Below are 16,440 nucleotides of genomic sequence, written 5' to 3' on the forward strand. Positions count from 1 at the left end.
TTTATTGAATTTTTATTTTTATTGTCAGCAGCTTAGAATATTTCATATCTTCAAAAAGGGGTGGTTGATGACGTAAGCAACCTCAAACCCCCTCCCCCTTGTCATCAAAAGTCAGCAAATCCGAAACCTCTTCCCCCTCCTCGATGCTGACGCGTAATAAAACAATGCTTTTGTAGGGAAAAATACTTGACTACATATTTCCACTGATAGATGGCAGCAGAATTTTCAGAATGTATGGGAAAATTTAGTGAAAAGGGAAATTTTCGAGGGAAAAATTAGCTTCTTCAGCCCGCCAGGCGTTTTGTAAGCCGCTGTTATCGCCTTGAGGGCAGGACTGGGCGCAAATCCCCTGGCACTTCGCAAATTCGCTTGACGAGGTTACCATCCCTGAACTCAGTGTTCAGCTCCAAAGCCACTTGAAACTTAATACAGCTTTGCTTAGCTCTTAATGCCAGGACCTTCCTTCTTAAGAGCGTCTTGAACAATGCAGTAGCAAAGCAGCACTGAGCAATGACCCCCACATCCTGCAGCAGGAACCCCAAGCTAGACTTTTCACGGGCCCTTCTATAGTGAACTTATTGCATGAAAAAACAGGTCCCCAGTGCTGGAGCCCTGTCAGCAATGCCCTTATGGGGGTTCATGGCCGTAGCGTACCTTCTCGGGGCACCGGGGCAGATATTTTCTTGGGGGCCCTTAAAAAGGAAAAAATTAAGAAAAATAACTGCCCCGGATGCCCCAGCTTATAAGATCGGGGAACGGAGGATCACGAACCCCCAGACCAAGTGGTTTTTCTGAGCTCCTACATGATGAATTCTAGAAAATTTCGACTGGATCTCATTTTTTGGGGGCCCCCGCTTCTCTTGAGTCCCCGTTCCCGGGTGGACCCATGCGTTAAGATGGTTCACTGCTTAATGCCACTTTGTTCAGCACCAAGGAGAGCGAATAATGTTACATTGTGGCCTCTCTTGTGTCTCAAGTTTCGCCTCTTAAACTATCATCTCTTAAAGTTTGTCCCATGGATTTAGAATCGCGCTGTGTTACATGTGGAAAAACATCGATGAAGTGGAACCTCTTCTGCCACCTATCAAATGAAACTGTTACAATTCTTCGATTGAAAATTAACAACTAGATTTTGGTTATGTACCGTATAAAAAAAGCAATATGATATGATATCATTAAATATTTTTTAAACAGTAATAATTATTAATTAGTTAGATTTGTCTCGGAATTTTAACTGTTACTATTTGTATGTGGTAAAAAGACGTCGTAAATAAAAACAAAGCAATTATAAAATCCGCTCTTATCGTGTTTATTATAAAGTTTGCGCACCTCTAAGACGTTGGTGGGCACCCCTTCATAGTGTATGTAGAAGAGAAAAACACCAATGAGGTTTGTCCCGGGTCTCCTCCTTTTAGGGGCCACATTGAGAATAGATGCTTGATTTCGTACTCAGGAAATACAGTAAAACCCACTATTGACGGACTTCCCCCCTCAGATGCGGTCACTCCTCTTTCTACTGCCAAATGGTAATTTTCCCGCGTATGATGAAGTATGCATTTCGAACACCTGATTTTACAGACGATAAAACAGACGGTCAACCCTATTTTACAGACGAATTTTTTTGTCTCGCCGGTGTCCGCAAAAGAGAGGTTTTACTGTATTCACCGACAACGCAGATGAACACCCCATGATTATGATGCTAATCATTGCATCATAATTATTTCAGTTGAAGCCATATGTACGAGTTCTTGTATGGGTGTTTTTCGTCTGATGATGGTATAATAAAATCTCTTGATTCGTGCATGTGCCTCCCAATTGGCTTACAGGACTGAAACCTCGTGAGTTCCCGCCATGAGTTCAACCGGGCACGGAACGGCGTTCCACATCCCGCAGTAGGGCCCCCTATGCCGAGATCTTTGGTGGGTCCCCAGGTCAGACTCTTCACACGGTCTTCTAATTTGAAAAAGAAATAGCATCTGATTAGTATGATCTCGGACCCCCGGACCGTTTGTGGAGGCTCTGCAAGGACACAGTTGAATAAGAGCTTAGCTTCCACGATAAGATCTGGCACAATGATTTATGCAATAAATATGTAAATGAAGAGGTGCTGCTAGACCCTCTTTCATTTTGCCCTAGGGCTATGATGTCGTTGAGACAGCAGTAGGGATACACTTTTTGGATAAATATTAAAAATTTTATTCAAAAGTTCTGTTGAACAGCCTCATGAGATTATTGCACCAAGGGTTCCGCGAGAAAATTTAAGTTGGAGACCCCTGAGAGAAATAAAGAACAGATATAGGTATACAGAAATGAACATTCCGGAGAACATTGCCGTCAGAACAATCCGGAACCAAACAGCGCCACATTAGAGATACTTCTAGCATGGCTGAAAGAGGCATTTGTGGGAAGATGAACATGGTACCCAAACCTGTGCTGGGGTATTCAATTAAAGACAAGAAAGTCAATTGGAAAAGTGTTGATAAAGAGTGGAAAGATCCTTAACAAAAGAGAGAAGGAACCTAATTTTTTTCAGAAACCACCTTCTCTAGAGATAGTTGGTATTTTTCTAAGTGCAAGAAAAGAGGTGTGTTGGAATGAATTTAGCAATGAATCGTAAAGAGTGTTGAATAGCATTTCAACGTTGAAAAGTATTGTATAAAAATTTGCGCAAGAGTGAAAGCACCGTCATAATAAACGTATCGTAAAAATGCTACCCCCTGTAATTATGTCAACCTAGTTGCCACCTCGTCGCCTCATGCCTGGCGCCGACCCTGAGCCCAGCTATAGTAAACTTATAGTGTGGAAAAACAAAAAGAAAAGATTAAAATTGTTCCGTGCCCGTCAACGGCTCCACCATTGACAATCTGGGGGGGGGGGGGGTCCCCTCATGTTCCCAATATCCTAGAACAGGGCCCCTAGACCCTAGACTGGGATCTTGTGCGGGCCCTCAGGTCAAACATTTAACGGGTTCTTTTATAGTGAATTTATAGTGTGAAAAAAACAGAGCGGGCCACATAACTATGCTAAACACACACACACACACACACTATGCTTCTATTAAAATAACATAACATAATAATGTGCAATAAGGAAAAAACACTTTCTTCAAAATGATTTTCAGTAAAAATTGCAGCATAATTGTTTTTCCTGTTTAATTTGAGAGGATGGCTGTTCTCAGTCTGTTGTTCTTTGCTGACGGATTTTGATACGGTCCGTGATTGTCTCTATCTTTCAATACATATTAGAAAGGACATTTTGATTCTTCGCCGAGTTCCAAATCCACATCAGGTTTCACATATGATTGTGGCCCACAGAATATTAAAGAATCTTTCTCTGGACTGTAAAATAATAATAATAATAAAAAAAGAATAACATTATTGATTGAAAATTCCAGATACATATATATAAAGAAAATAGAGTCGAGTCGACGTATAAGAAAATAACTTTTCTTCGTTTGTTTGATAACATTTTAATTATTCATGAGGATATTTGAGAAATAGCTTTTGAAATATTTTCTTGTGGCACTGATATCATCGGGGAACCGATGTAACGGAAGCGAAACGAAGGATGATGAAACATCCATAGAGAATTCTTATGAAAAACCACAACAGTAGACAACAGCGTTCGCCAATACGCATCTAGACGCGATTCACGCATAAAAATTCAATTTGCCCCCTCAAATTTCGTAGAGGAGTGGAAAATAGTTCTTGGAATTGCAAGTAATTTTATTTTTGTGGAATTTTTTTTCTCTTTTTTTCATAATAAAAGTAATAGCCCTCGTTTTACAAAATTACTCCTTAAAATTTTGGAGAGTAGTGAAATTACTCTTCAAAACCTTATTTTCGGATAACACTGGTGGACAGTGGCGTCAGAGCCGGGGCTGCTGTGGGTGCTTGAGCGGCCTCGGCAATTTATGGCATGGGTCTGAACACCCCTGAATTGATTCAGAAATCGGTTTTTGGTTTCCTATAAGGGTGTGTGGTTATATCCAAGATCAGAACATACTTAGAATAAGACAACCATAACTATTCTTTATGAGTATTGTATATAATATTTTACCATGTATGTGTATATTCGAGGATGATGTCACTCTCCGCTATCCATACAAAGGTTTTTAACAGCTGGCTGATACGAAGATATATTTTGGAAACAGAGAAAATTCAACTGCCCCTGCGGGGAATCGAACCCATGTCCTTGGACTTTCCGGGTGAACGCACTAGACTAGAGGCAACGAATATTTCAATCTTTCCTTGGAGCTCGTGCTCTGAACGAGACCGTACATGGACGGTCGGACCTAACTCACGCCAAAGCTCACAATTGCTTACAATGCCAGCGACTTATCCGCGGATAAGTTAAACCAATACGTAACAAAGTCGACCACGACCGTGGGAATGGTAATCAAAGTAGATGAGATTCGTGATCCAGAAATTATATTCTAGGGAACAAGAATATAATTTGTTTAAGAATATAATTCATTGTTTCAGGCAGCGGTGTCGAAGCCGAAAATGCTGTGGGTGCTTGTGCACCCTCGGTAATTTATGGCATGGGTCTGCATATCTTAAATTGATCCAAATACCAGAATTCTCTATGTAAAGATCAAGACGGTAGCACCCACAAGTTTCAAAAACTTCCGACGCCCCTGACAGTAGATCCCTGTTATATCACGTGATCAAAAATGGTTGAGTCGCAAGTGGCCAGCTTAACGAAACAGATTGAATAGATTATTATATATGTGTACAGTATTTTCAATAGTTTGATAACGGAAAATTTAGAGAAAACTAACTGTTTAATGAAATATATTTCCGCACTTGCCTTGGATTAGCTTTGAACGTCGTCACCTTGATACTGTGAAGGGTCAGTTTGCAAGCATTCGGATAACTGATGTCGACGATTATGTTCTCGCCCAGTCGAAGCGTCGCGCAAGTCCATCGAAACACAATGCTCTCCACATCTATATCTTCTTCGGAGGTCGCGATCGCTCTGTAGAATTTTCCCGAGACGAGCAATCCATTCCTTAATTTCATGAAATTAAAGACGGTGAAATCAGCTCACAATTTATGCTAAATCCACCAAGATACGGCATGACCGTTCAAAAGAATGCATACCTCTCATTTACATAACACGGCACAGATCCAAATTTACCGACCAGCGTAACATATAAATTGCCAATCAACGGTGCACCCGACGACACCGAGTTCAGGCGGACTGAGACGTGGTATTGCTGCACTGCGCAAGATAAGAAAAAGACAATGTATGAATTTCCATTTAATACAAACTTGTATTAGGCTCTACATGTTTTGTACAAAATCAACTTGATTTAAAATAAGTGCAATACGTTTTTAGTACTTACCACAGAAAGGTGGATGCGGACTAGTGAAGAGATAGAACTTTCTCGGAGAATATTTCTTTATCAGGTCTTTTCGAGTTTCTGCTTGGTACCCCATCGCTGCGCATAGCTCACCCTCGACACCGCAGTTTGAGCACTTGCCTTCCACGAAGCTCTGCCAGGAATCGCAGGCCACCCCGACTGGCCTACATCCGTAGTGGTTCGGTATCGTGGCGATGAAATAATCTATGACCCGATAATGGTCGCAAACTATGAGGTTACGCGTCCCTGTCAAATACGAGAAGAAAACTGATATGAAAATTATTCTTTTCATAATAGAGATATTTATAAATCATTAAAATGATCAATTTGTTAGAGGGTCCGAAGCGAGAGCCATACCCAGTGTATCATTGGTCATTTACTATCGCGAGTATTAGAATCTATACCTTCTAATACGCCTTGCTTGGCGAATGTTTCGAGAATCGATTTCGGACATCCTGGTTGGACTTGTCCACCGTTCGGATAGAAGTCAATGTGTCCAGTTTGTTCAAAGCGGCTCGGAGCTGTAATGAGTGAGAATAATAATAAGTACATAAAAGCCACGATTAGTCTTCTAGTATTTCTGCTGAACACACAATTTTTTTTTCTGATGTTGTACCAACCTTCATGATCGCTATCACTGGATTCGGTGTGTATGGCATCTACAAATACTGCGTCTCCAGGATCTAACCGTACGGCTGGTGCAACTTTTCTGAAGTGGGGGCCAGCGGGATCTAGTGCTGCAAGAAAGAAATAACGCACGTAATGCATATACCGTTGTTCGACCTCAGCGTTATGTATAAGTATAAGCTCAGTATAAGCTTTTCTTCAGCATTTTGATGCATGTTCTTCAGTTTCGCAAAATAAATACTGTATTTATTTTTTTAATTACTTTTTCCCTGAATATGAATATAATATTTCTATACAATATTATAAAACATAGACGAATTGAAACAAAAAAAAATTCAACAACTTTTTTATGTAGTGTATACAAGGTGCATAGGTAACAGAGCGCTTTAAACGCATTTAATGCTGTTTTTTCTCAACTTTCCTCTATTTTTCGAATTCAAATATCTCAGTGAATATTACACTTGGCAACGTGGAATTCTTGTTTTTTTTTGTTGGCATCAGGAGTGACACGACAGCAAGATTCTGATTGGGTTTTTTGAGCTCAGGGTGTTCGTATAAAAAAAGATAACATTTTTATTTTAGTAACTACACAACCCCTTGCAACGTGAATGACATATCTGAATACTACACGTTATTTGGATACTTTTTCTAATTGGAAGTATGTCTCTAGGATCAACGGTTTACAAAATTCCATGCGCCCTGTTACCTATGCACCCTGTATATAGTAGAAAGGTATGAACCTGTTATCCGACCGAGGTCGTTTATCCTCTCCCCAGCGTAACCAGCGATTTCTGTTCCGAGGCTGTGGCCAATGACATGGAATAGACCAGGATCACAATCGAACGAATCCTTGTAGAGTAATGTGCACAAAATTAAGAATTGTTAAAACCGAATATATTTTATTGTCCCGTGTAATTTTATCGCAGTAAATAGAAAGACTCGGTACCGTATTACATTTATATGATGAGGAAATATAACGTAAGCGAGCAAACCTGCAGAAAATTGACTAGAAGAGCGATCTCGGCTCCCACGACCCGCGTGTTGGCGACTGCCACAGCGAATGGTATGCCATTAGTTTTGCTCCAATCTACTACAATCACGTTGCAATCGGCGTAGTTCAAGAAAGCGTCTTTGACGTCCTGCGTAAAACAATATTGTACATTTATACGATATTCATACAGTTCTTCCTAATATGCAGTATTTTTGAATTTGTGAGAGAAGTTGAAAAATTTTAAACTAATATCTCTAGATCAGTGGTTCTTAGCTGTGGAATCGTGACACAAACTTGGGTGGCAGGGCTTCCTGAGATGGGTCGTACGAACCCACATACAATGCGATTCTGAATCCATTTATTGCACTACTGGTTTCAGAGGCATCTCAACGAATTCGGTAGCCTGGGCTAGGACCCGGATATTTTTGGTGCCCTCTTGAGCTCCTGATTTCATATACAGTACTTTTAGGGGGAAGTCAGCATCAGGAATGACACGTTATTTGTGGAGGATAAATGAAAATTCAAAATTTAAGAAAGAGAAATAAATTTAGAATTAGCGAAAATTCAGAATTCAGGAAAGAAAAATTTAAGAATTAGTGAAAATTCACAATGAAGGAAAGAAATAATTTCAGACTTCTTGAAAAAGCTTTCAATAATTTAAAGCCCTTTCTCGATTTGAGGTCTTAGACTCAGGCCCTCCTTGGTCCATTTGCTATGATGGCCTGGACTGATTTCACTAATTTTGAAAAACGAAAATTTTGTTAATCAGAAATATATTTAATTACAGCTTTCAAATGTATAAAATTGGTCGATGGGTCGTGAGATGAGTTTGGTCGACGATGATGTCGTTGGTTTTGGGTCGCAGATGGTTAAGAACCCCCTTAACCCCCTTAACTTCCAGAACATAATCTTAGTATTTTTAGCGCTCACCTGCATCCAGTTCGACACTTTCAAGCTGTCCATCCATCCCGGTACGATGATTTTTGTTTCTCGTCGAAGCCGGTACTTCGAGTTCAGTATCGTTGAAGGTTCCCCTGCCCTCAGGAACTGGAAGATGTTTGGGTTGTCCCTCGTGTACAACAGGAATGCGGTGGCCACATCTACTCTGTCTTGAGGCAAGACGCTCACTGGGCGATGCAGAGGATGGAAAAAAGGAGGGCCGGCGTTGAAGCAGCCTAGATCAGGCATGCACTTGTCATCATTCCCCAGCGATACTGGAAGAGCATCTGATAATCATATTGTGTCCCAAAAGTTTAATTCAGTAAAACATATACACAATATTTTACGTACTTATTACTAATTAGTACATACACTCAGAACACGCATTCAAGCATGTACTGATTCGTTAGAAGTTCCGCAAAGGAATGTGTACGAGGTACGTGCACGGTTAAGTAGTTGTAGTAGTACTGTTTCTTGTCCCTCTAAAACGTGACGCTAGTGTGAGTTGCCTCATATATATATATAGTTGCCCTGCTGTTATACATTAGTTCCGGACCTGTTCCTTGAATACTGCCAAAGTGAAATCGTTTGAGCTTATCTATAATTCCCCCTCCCGTAAGATATTGCCAAATTTGTTTACGTTTGAGGAGGTAAAGACAGTTTGAAAAAGCTGAAATTGAAAATATGATATTTATGAACGTGAGAGGGTCTTTTAAACAGAGGGTTTTCGAAACCATTCGAGGGTCAGAACCTGCAATATATGATGATTCAGAACTCAGTTCGATCATTTGATGATCATTTTTGTCACACCACTGTCATTTTCTGCACACGAGAGCTAATTAGACCGGGACCTACAATTTATTGCCGATTCCGAAGGGCAGGCTTGTTTTTATACTCATCGAGAGGGTGGTGCGCTAACCCTTCGATGGGGGTCTCTCTGCGGTAGCAGTTTTTTTCTGCGGTCATATCACCGTTTCTGTTGTACCCCTGTATCAGGAAAGTGTTCTGACAAGGACGAACCGGGTATCGAACTATCGCGACACCTCTAAACATCCTTTGGTACTTTAGGCGAGTATCTTATCGACCTGGGCTACCGCTCCCAAACTCAGCCTTCTAAATCCCAGACGCCAGGTCTCCATGGTATTGGCGCCTAAAACTTTACCAAATTGCATGCTGAGAGCAGCACAAAATATTTGGAATTAATAACAGCATATACCTGTGAACATGAAGGAGGGTCCACTATGCCCTGAAAAGAAGCATTAATTTTTTTACTTTTATTTTTTCGGGTAAAAAGCACCTAAAAATTTTTCAGGCACCTAGATATAATTTTACGATTTTTCCACCCCCCTATATACTGTGTTACAATAGAACTATGTATAAGAAGCCCCAAAAAATTCTCGTTAACTTAAGGCAGGCCGTAACTAGAGGGAGGGACACCGGGCAGCTAAATTTAGGGGGATGGCAGTTTCATGTGGGAACGAAGAACACCGTTACAAAATCATATAAATTTAAAGGTGTGGGGAAGCAAAATAATGTTCGTCCCGGGCGGCAAAAATCATAGTTACGGCCCTGACCCAGGGCCCGAACATAGGATGAGAATTAGGCCCTGCTTATATATCCACGGAGGAACTGGATGGCACTGATAACGTGTCTACGGCAAGCAATGGAAACATTATGAAGACAATTCTTAAGCAATTTTATACGCAGTAGCAATTTTACAGAAAATGTTTTTTTTTTAAATAAAAATATCTACTACCAGAACATTTACATTTCTTTCAAACATATGTCATTGCATGCGTTGGAAAACAGCAGATGTTTTTCACCATGTAAGCAAATTCCTATTCTTTTTGAATTTTTTTTTTTTTTTTCAAAAACCGCGTCTTATTACTGTTACTGTGTTTTACGAATCCTTGATTTTTCAAAATTTTTACTGACGTTTAGATCATTGTCTACAGTAAGCATTATGTTGTCGTATCATGAAGATATTTCAGGAAAAAATTGACGAACTTCCTCTTTCCTCTTTTCGCTCCCAAGATACCATCAGTCTCTTTCAATAACGTGCGTGAAGTTGTGCAACGTAGGTGAAGAACTTTCTCGATCGATAAAGGGCATATGGCTTGAGACCAGCCTTTCCAGAAATTTTCATTTCAGACACACCCCAACACAAGTTGAAAGAAAACATACAATTAGTATTGTTACGGATCCATTGACGTAATATCTCCATCATTAGATCAACATCCAGAATAGCATGAGACATTCGAGAATTCCTTCTGCTATTCGGGGAGAAATGGGTTGGAAAAGAAATATGTGAATAAATGAAGTTGTATATTCAATAGAAGAAAAAGAATAAACGTTTTTTTATATATAGCCAGGTCCGATTATTCAAAAAAAAAAAACAATGCAATATACAAGAATATCTTCCTTTTTCGTTAAACTGATAAATGAACATGCAAATGTAATGTAATGCAAATGTGATTTCATAAAGCGTTATCCATTAAATTTTGAATTTTTATGTCTATTGTTATTTTGAGATTTCAACATTTATTATTAAGGTTTTACAGCACTTTTACATTTTTATTTGTAATTTATGTGCTCATTGTACATGTTTGAATGGTATTTTGATTTCTTTTGTTTCATATTCCGCCGAATTTGTTTGTTTTAAAGTGTGTACGTTGTTATAAACTTATGTCCGTAAGCCTCGTGGCATCCGCCAATTTTTTGAGCTGTTATTTTCAACAAAATTAGTGCCAATAATTCGATAACAATATAAATATTCAATGTTGAACAGGAAGTTTTTATTATTATTTTTATTTACACAAGATGTTCTTAATCAGAAAAAGGAACTTTGAAGCAACGTTGAAGGAAATGGAACTTCCGTATCATTTTCTGTCACGTGGTTCTATTGTTAAATGATACGTAAATCCCAAAGGTTATTGCGTGTAATCCATGGTATATATATATATGCTACGGAAAATGTCATATAAATCGGTTGTTACGCATAAATTTATCACTTTTACCGTGAATATGTACAATAACCATGTGTCGCTGGTAAATTTGATAAATACTGAAATCATTATCACTTTTACCGGTGATTATGCATAATAAAACCAAATGCCGTTAGTAAATTCAATAACTACTTGAAATTTGTCGCCTTTATCTGTAATTATGCATCATACCTTAGTATAATTGGTGAATGTGATAAATATGAAAAAAATTCCTAATGTCTACTATGTATGATGATCGCCTGCTTGTATCTCTTCGTTGATACAGAGCGGCGGGCGATGTTCTGGAAGAGGAGGAGGAGTATGTGTGATGAATATAGTCGGACCACGATATAATAATAACAAATTTTACGATCGTACCCCGATATAATGGGGTGTACCCCGATATCAATGAGTACAATACATGTGTGAATTAACATGTATAGTATATCACAAAGTACGATTTATCATGTTTATCAACGACGCGAAGTTTGGATATTATGCATAATCACCGGTAAAAGTGATAAATTCAGGGAAATTTATAAAACTTACCAAAATGCTTGGTGATTATGCATAATAACCAGTTATTATGTATAATAACGGATTTTTCACATTTACATTGCATCATCGAGGGGTTAGCGCACCACCCTCTCGGAGATTATGAAAAAAGGCTGCCGTTCGGAATCGGCAATAAATTGTAGGTCCTGGTCTAATTGCGCTCGTGTGCAGAAAATGACCGTGGTGCGACAAAAATGATCAAATGAACATATGCATTGAAAAAAAATCATACATTTTTCATAGTAATTCTGAATATTTTACTGATCACCTATTAATAAATATCGAAGATCACTAGGCCATCGAAAAAATCCTGCAATCAACTAAACCATATTATTTCACTTTGGCCAAAACTCATAGGTTAACTGGCATAATTAATTGCATGTTGAATTAACATAACATTAAACATGCAACTGAATTAACATAATAATTCAGTTGCATGTTTTATCATGTCGAAAGGAAGAAAAGAGAGAGAGAGAATCATATAATTATATAGCTGAAATGACATTTACAATGAATTTAATCGGCATTTTTTTTTTTTTGAGGGGGAGTGAGAAAAGGTCTCGAATGTTGTATGACTTGAATTATAATTTTCACCTTTTATAAATGATTATAGTGCCGCTCAAGTCCATTAGAGAAATATTATGCGACCCGCAAAGCATTGAAAAAACAAAGTATTTCATTGTTTTCAGTTAATGAAATAAGTATCAAATTTGGTCGGTAAAATATTTAATTATCTCGTACATGGCCCACAAAAGTGATATTATAGCCCAAAAGCCCGGTTCGAAAAAAAAAACTGATTTGAGTAGGCCTGATAATATATATAAAAATTCAAGATCTATGAATGTATTATCTTAAACTATTTTAACTCAATTGATAACTCATATTGTATCTTCGTATTTGGATTTTTTTTTGGCAAAATGTAATTTGTTGAAGAAACAGTGGGGAATAAATGCTTGGATTTATATGAATGGGGAGATGCTTTATCACATGTTTGAATAGTTTCACATGATTTCCCATAGTTCAAGAGTTCCCGTTCGTTAGTGGGTTTGTAGGCAGAGGCGAAAATGCGAATCAGAGGTTTGGATCGTGGCCCATAGCTCAAGAATCCCTGGCCGTAAATAGGTTTGCACGACTTATCTCCAGGCCCCCGCAAATCTAGTTACGGTCGCGATGCATAGATCAATGTCCTCTGATTGTTAGTGGGTTACGACCCATCTCTAAAGACCCTGCGAATCAGTGGTTTGAGCCGTGACCCATAGCTCAAAAATCCCTGCCTGTAAGTGGGTTTATACGACACATCTCGAAGCCCTCGCGAATCAAATTTGGGTCAGGACCCATAGTTCAAAGATCAATGGCTATAAGTTGATATGTACGACCCATCTCGGAAGCTCCTGCGAATCAGAGGTTCGGGTCGTGACCCATAGCTCAAAATCCCTGGATGTTAATGGATTTGAATGACCTATCCTGGAAACCCCGATTAGGTCGAGGTATGGATCACAGATTCGGAACCACTGCTCTAGACCAACGGTTTTTAACCTTTTGTGTTCCACGCATAGGCGTACGCAGATTTTTCTCGAGGGGGGTTTCCGATTTTTTTTCCTTCTGACCGGGTGGGGGGGGGGGTGTTTACGTTTTTTCTTGTAAAATAACACTATAATCTTGGTTCGGGGGGGGGGGGGTAGAACTCCAAATCCCCCCCTCCTGCATACGCCAATGGTTCCACCGGCGCTTTATGCCAATAACAATGGAGTCCATGTACCCCCTGTGCCAATTAAATGAAAACTACTGACCCATTCACAAAATAACATTCAGTATATAGCAATGTAAAAACAATGATAGTTGATTGTTTTCTCACCCATCCTCATGCTCCGTGGATTCCTGGTAAAGAACCACTGCTCTAGCCAGATTTTACAGCAGGGGCACCCCAAAACTTTTACATTCCTATAAACCCAAGGAAGTTCAAGTACCTCGAGGCACGGATATCAAGAATCTTTGTGATGCTCATAATTTGCGGGACACATCGCACAGACCTAGTGTCTATTCTCGATATGGCACTGTTCCTGAAATCTAGCAGTACTCCCGATCGATCTCACGATAGCAAAGGATGTCACGTTGCATCGTTTGGGAGAATTACTGATTATAAGAATAACATTTCATTACGTAGTATTCAAATCTAGGACTACATTTGTTGACACCACAAGTACTTTAACCATGTGGTCACACTACCAGATTCAGCTGTCAGTTTTCCTTTTCTTCGGCTCTTCATAAATTCAAATATAATTCACAATATGAATATAAATACAGTATATACATAAAGATAAATATATTATTGAACAGATTACAATTAGAAATTTTAAAAAAAATGTAGAATATTATTCTAAACAATTTTTTTGTGAATATGTAATATAGTTATATGTGTAATTTAGATTCTCAATACTCACTCGTGAGTCCCCCAGAGGTGTAATTGAAAACGGCAGAACTTCCACTCTGTTGGAAACGTATAACGATACCCAATCCGAATTCCAACCGGTAGACAAATACACTGAACAAAAGGACGTACGGGATATTCGAAAATATAGGGTTCTTCCTCATTGATCATTTAGACTAACAAACAAATATTTAAGGAATAAGTTAAATTAAATGTCGGTTAAGATTGATGATTTCATTCAGAGGAAAACCGTTGTGTACACAAGCAGAAGTCATCAGAAGTATCGCCAACGTGCATTGACAAGACACCGTTTCGGTCAAGTTCACGGATGAGTTCTATAGTGTTATTTATTTCACGTGACTGCCGATAAGGTCTGTGTTCTCTGTTCGAGTATCTAGGCCGAAACCCGAAATTTATTTTGGTCACGAAACCGAAAATGTCTAGCGATGATGCCTCTGATGCCAGTGCCCTATTTTTATAAAAACCGGAATCGGTTACATCAATAAAGTTTGGAAAAACTCACGCGGAATATCCATCGAAAGAGATAAGAATATATTCCGCGACTTTTTTTTTTATGAAGTAGAATTAATTATATACAGACAATATAAAAATTTACGAACATTAAAAATACATTTTTCTTATATGACTATGTTCACTCAAAACATTAAACATAATTATGTACAGCCAAGACGAAGCATTCAGAGGCTAGTTGCGGAAAACAAAATTTTTTTGGGCACCTCTATAGCAGGATTTCCATAGTAAAACTTCTCGTTAAACTCTTGGTAGTTATGAGACTGTTTCGTGGAACCCTTGATGATAATGAGGTTGTTCTACGGAACTCAAATTTTTGAATATTTATCCAAAAAAAGTGTGTTCCTACAGAATCATAGTCCCAGGGAAAAATGTGAGAAGAGCTTTGATATCCTCAACTGAATTTATATATTTATTGAAATAAATCATTGCGCCAGATCGATCTTGTCATGGAAGCTAAATGAGGTCCCTGTGCAATGCTCGAGTGGAACTCGTGCGTTGAGCTGATCCTGGATGTCCCGTAAAGTACACCTGCAATTCAGGAATCCTCACTTCTTTTAGAGATTTTATTTGAACGACACTAGCTCGTTAAAATTCAAAATAAAGAATAGCTTTGCGAGTTATCAGCAATAAGAAAGTTTTCTTCTTTGAAAGCTTTTCGGATTCCGAGATTTGTAAAGCTGCTGTGCCGTTTGATCATGCGGGACCTCAAAAAAACTGTCACGGAACCATAGGGTTCCGCGGAACACCAGTTGGAGACTCATGCTCTATAATATACCCATGCATTTCCTCTATAAATGAAAGGGCAGCAGCGACCCGGGGATTGGACTTATATATTTTTCTAATTTTTTGCTTTACAAATTAGTACGCAAGTTAGTAAGTGGCCGGTTAGAAGTTTTGCTGATTTCCCGTGAAAGCCTGGCGTTAGCCGGGATTACACTATAAAAGATTTATAAAAGTTCTTTTACAAAACTTCAAAAATGCAACCAATAAATGTATTGGTTACATTCGAGCAAATGTATTATCCAATAGGCTCATTGGTTGGTTTTTTTAAAGTTTTGTCAAATATCTTTGATCAAACGTTTATAGTGTAATTTCAGCCTAAGAGTATTCTTATTTACTTTATCTGCTTGTTGAAATATGTTTTATTAATTTGTAATACAGTCTATTAAAATCCGTAATACAGTAAATCTAAACGCAGTATATCTCATACAGCAAATGGTTTTGGTGGGAATATTTAGCCATTTTGCCATGATTCTCGAAGAGTTTGATCACATAAGTGCAAAATATTAGCATGTGCATCAAAATTTAAATAGAAAACACCCATTAGTGGCGAATGTCGGAACTGATTTTTTTTTCTTTTTGTGCCTCTCAATGTCTTTCCCATTAGGACGTTTCTGAAGTTTCGTAGCCTTCTGATGGGTAGTTAACGCTTTTAATAACTCATAACACGCCATCTTTAATAATAGAGACCCTCCTTTTCCTGATCGGATCATTGCCCGCCTCTCTGTCTCAATCAAGAGATACATACAGGTGGTCGAAAAAGACCTGGACCTATGCTAGAAGCTGTGCGTGTATGTGCTGTGAACCTAACCTTTGTTATGTGCAGCGTTGCCATCTGCCATAAATTTTTCTAACTAGGAGTGAAGTGTAGTGATTGAATAATTGTGTCGTTGTAGTACTGTTGCTCTCTGTGGCGAGACTTTTTAACGCGGAAGATCGGCTACCATTCTCGCCTCGAAGTTGGGCACCACAGAAAACGAACTCCAGCCGACCACTACTGCGGCACAGTGCAAGTAGGGTTCGAACCGTGTCCTCGCGATGCGAGTCAGTCACTATGACCACACTGTAGACACCCTGTATTGTAACACCATTCTACGTTATCTAACATCTTTTGATACAGTGCGGCTGCCTACACTTCAAACCTGCCGTGGCTAGATTTGGGCAGGTTTAAAGTTCCTCACAACAGCATAAGAAAATTTACATTCACTGTATCAATTAATTAGTGTTACTCACC

The 16,440-nt window shown here is 38.9% G+C and overlaps 1 protein-coding gene across 1 annotated transcript; it reads right to left on the reverse strand.

Moving 5' to 3' along the window:
• Positions 1 to 3,137: 3,137 nt before the first annotated feature.
• Positions 3,138 to 14,279, reverse strand: LOC149083452 (pancreatic triacylglycerol lipase-like). The gene is made up of 10 exons (XM_089236940.1): positions 13,906 to 14,279; positions 7,917 to 8,200; positions 6,988 to 7,134; positions 6,736 to 6,844; positions 5,989 to 6,105; positions 5,773 to 5,889; positions 5,351 to 5,614; positions 5,106 to 5,226; positions 4,813 to 5,013; positions 3,138 to 3,338 (listed from the first exon to the last, which is right to left on the reverse strand). The coding sequence occupies exons 1-10, from the start codon at positions 14,054 to 14,056 to the stop codon at positions 3,242 to 3,244; spliced, it is 1,608 nt and encodes a 535-aa protein (XP_089093066.1). The 5' UTR covers positions 14,057 to 14,279; the 3' UTR covers positions 3,138 to 3,241.
• Positions 14,280 to 16,440: the final 2,161 nt, after the last annotated feature.

The sequence above is a fragment of the Pholcus phalangioides genome, unplaced genomic scaffold, assembly GCF_987345545.1.
Source record: "Pholcus phalangioides strain wild (caught in Gottingen) unplaced genomic scaffold, Ppha-v1.0 ptg000009l_1, whole genome shotgun sequence".
Classification (NCBI taxonomy): domain Eukaryota; kingdom Metazoa; phylum Arthropoda; class Arachnida; order Araneae; family Pholcidae; genus Pholcus; species Pholcus phalangioides.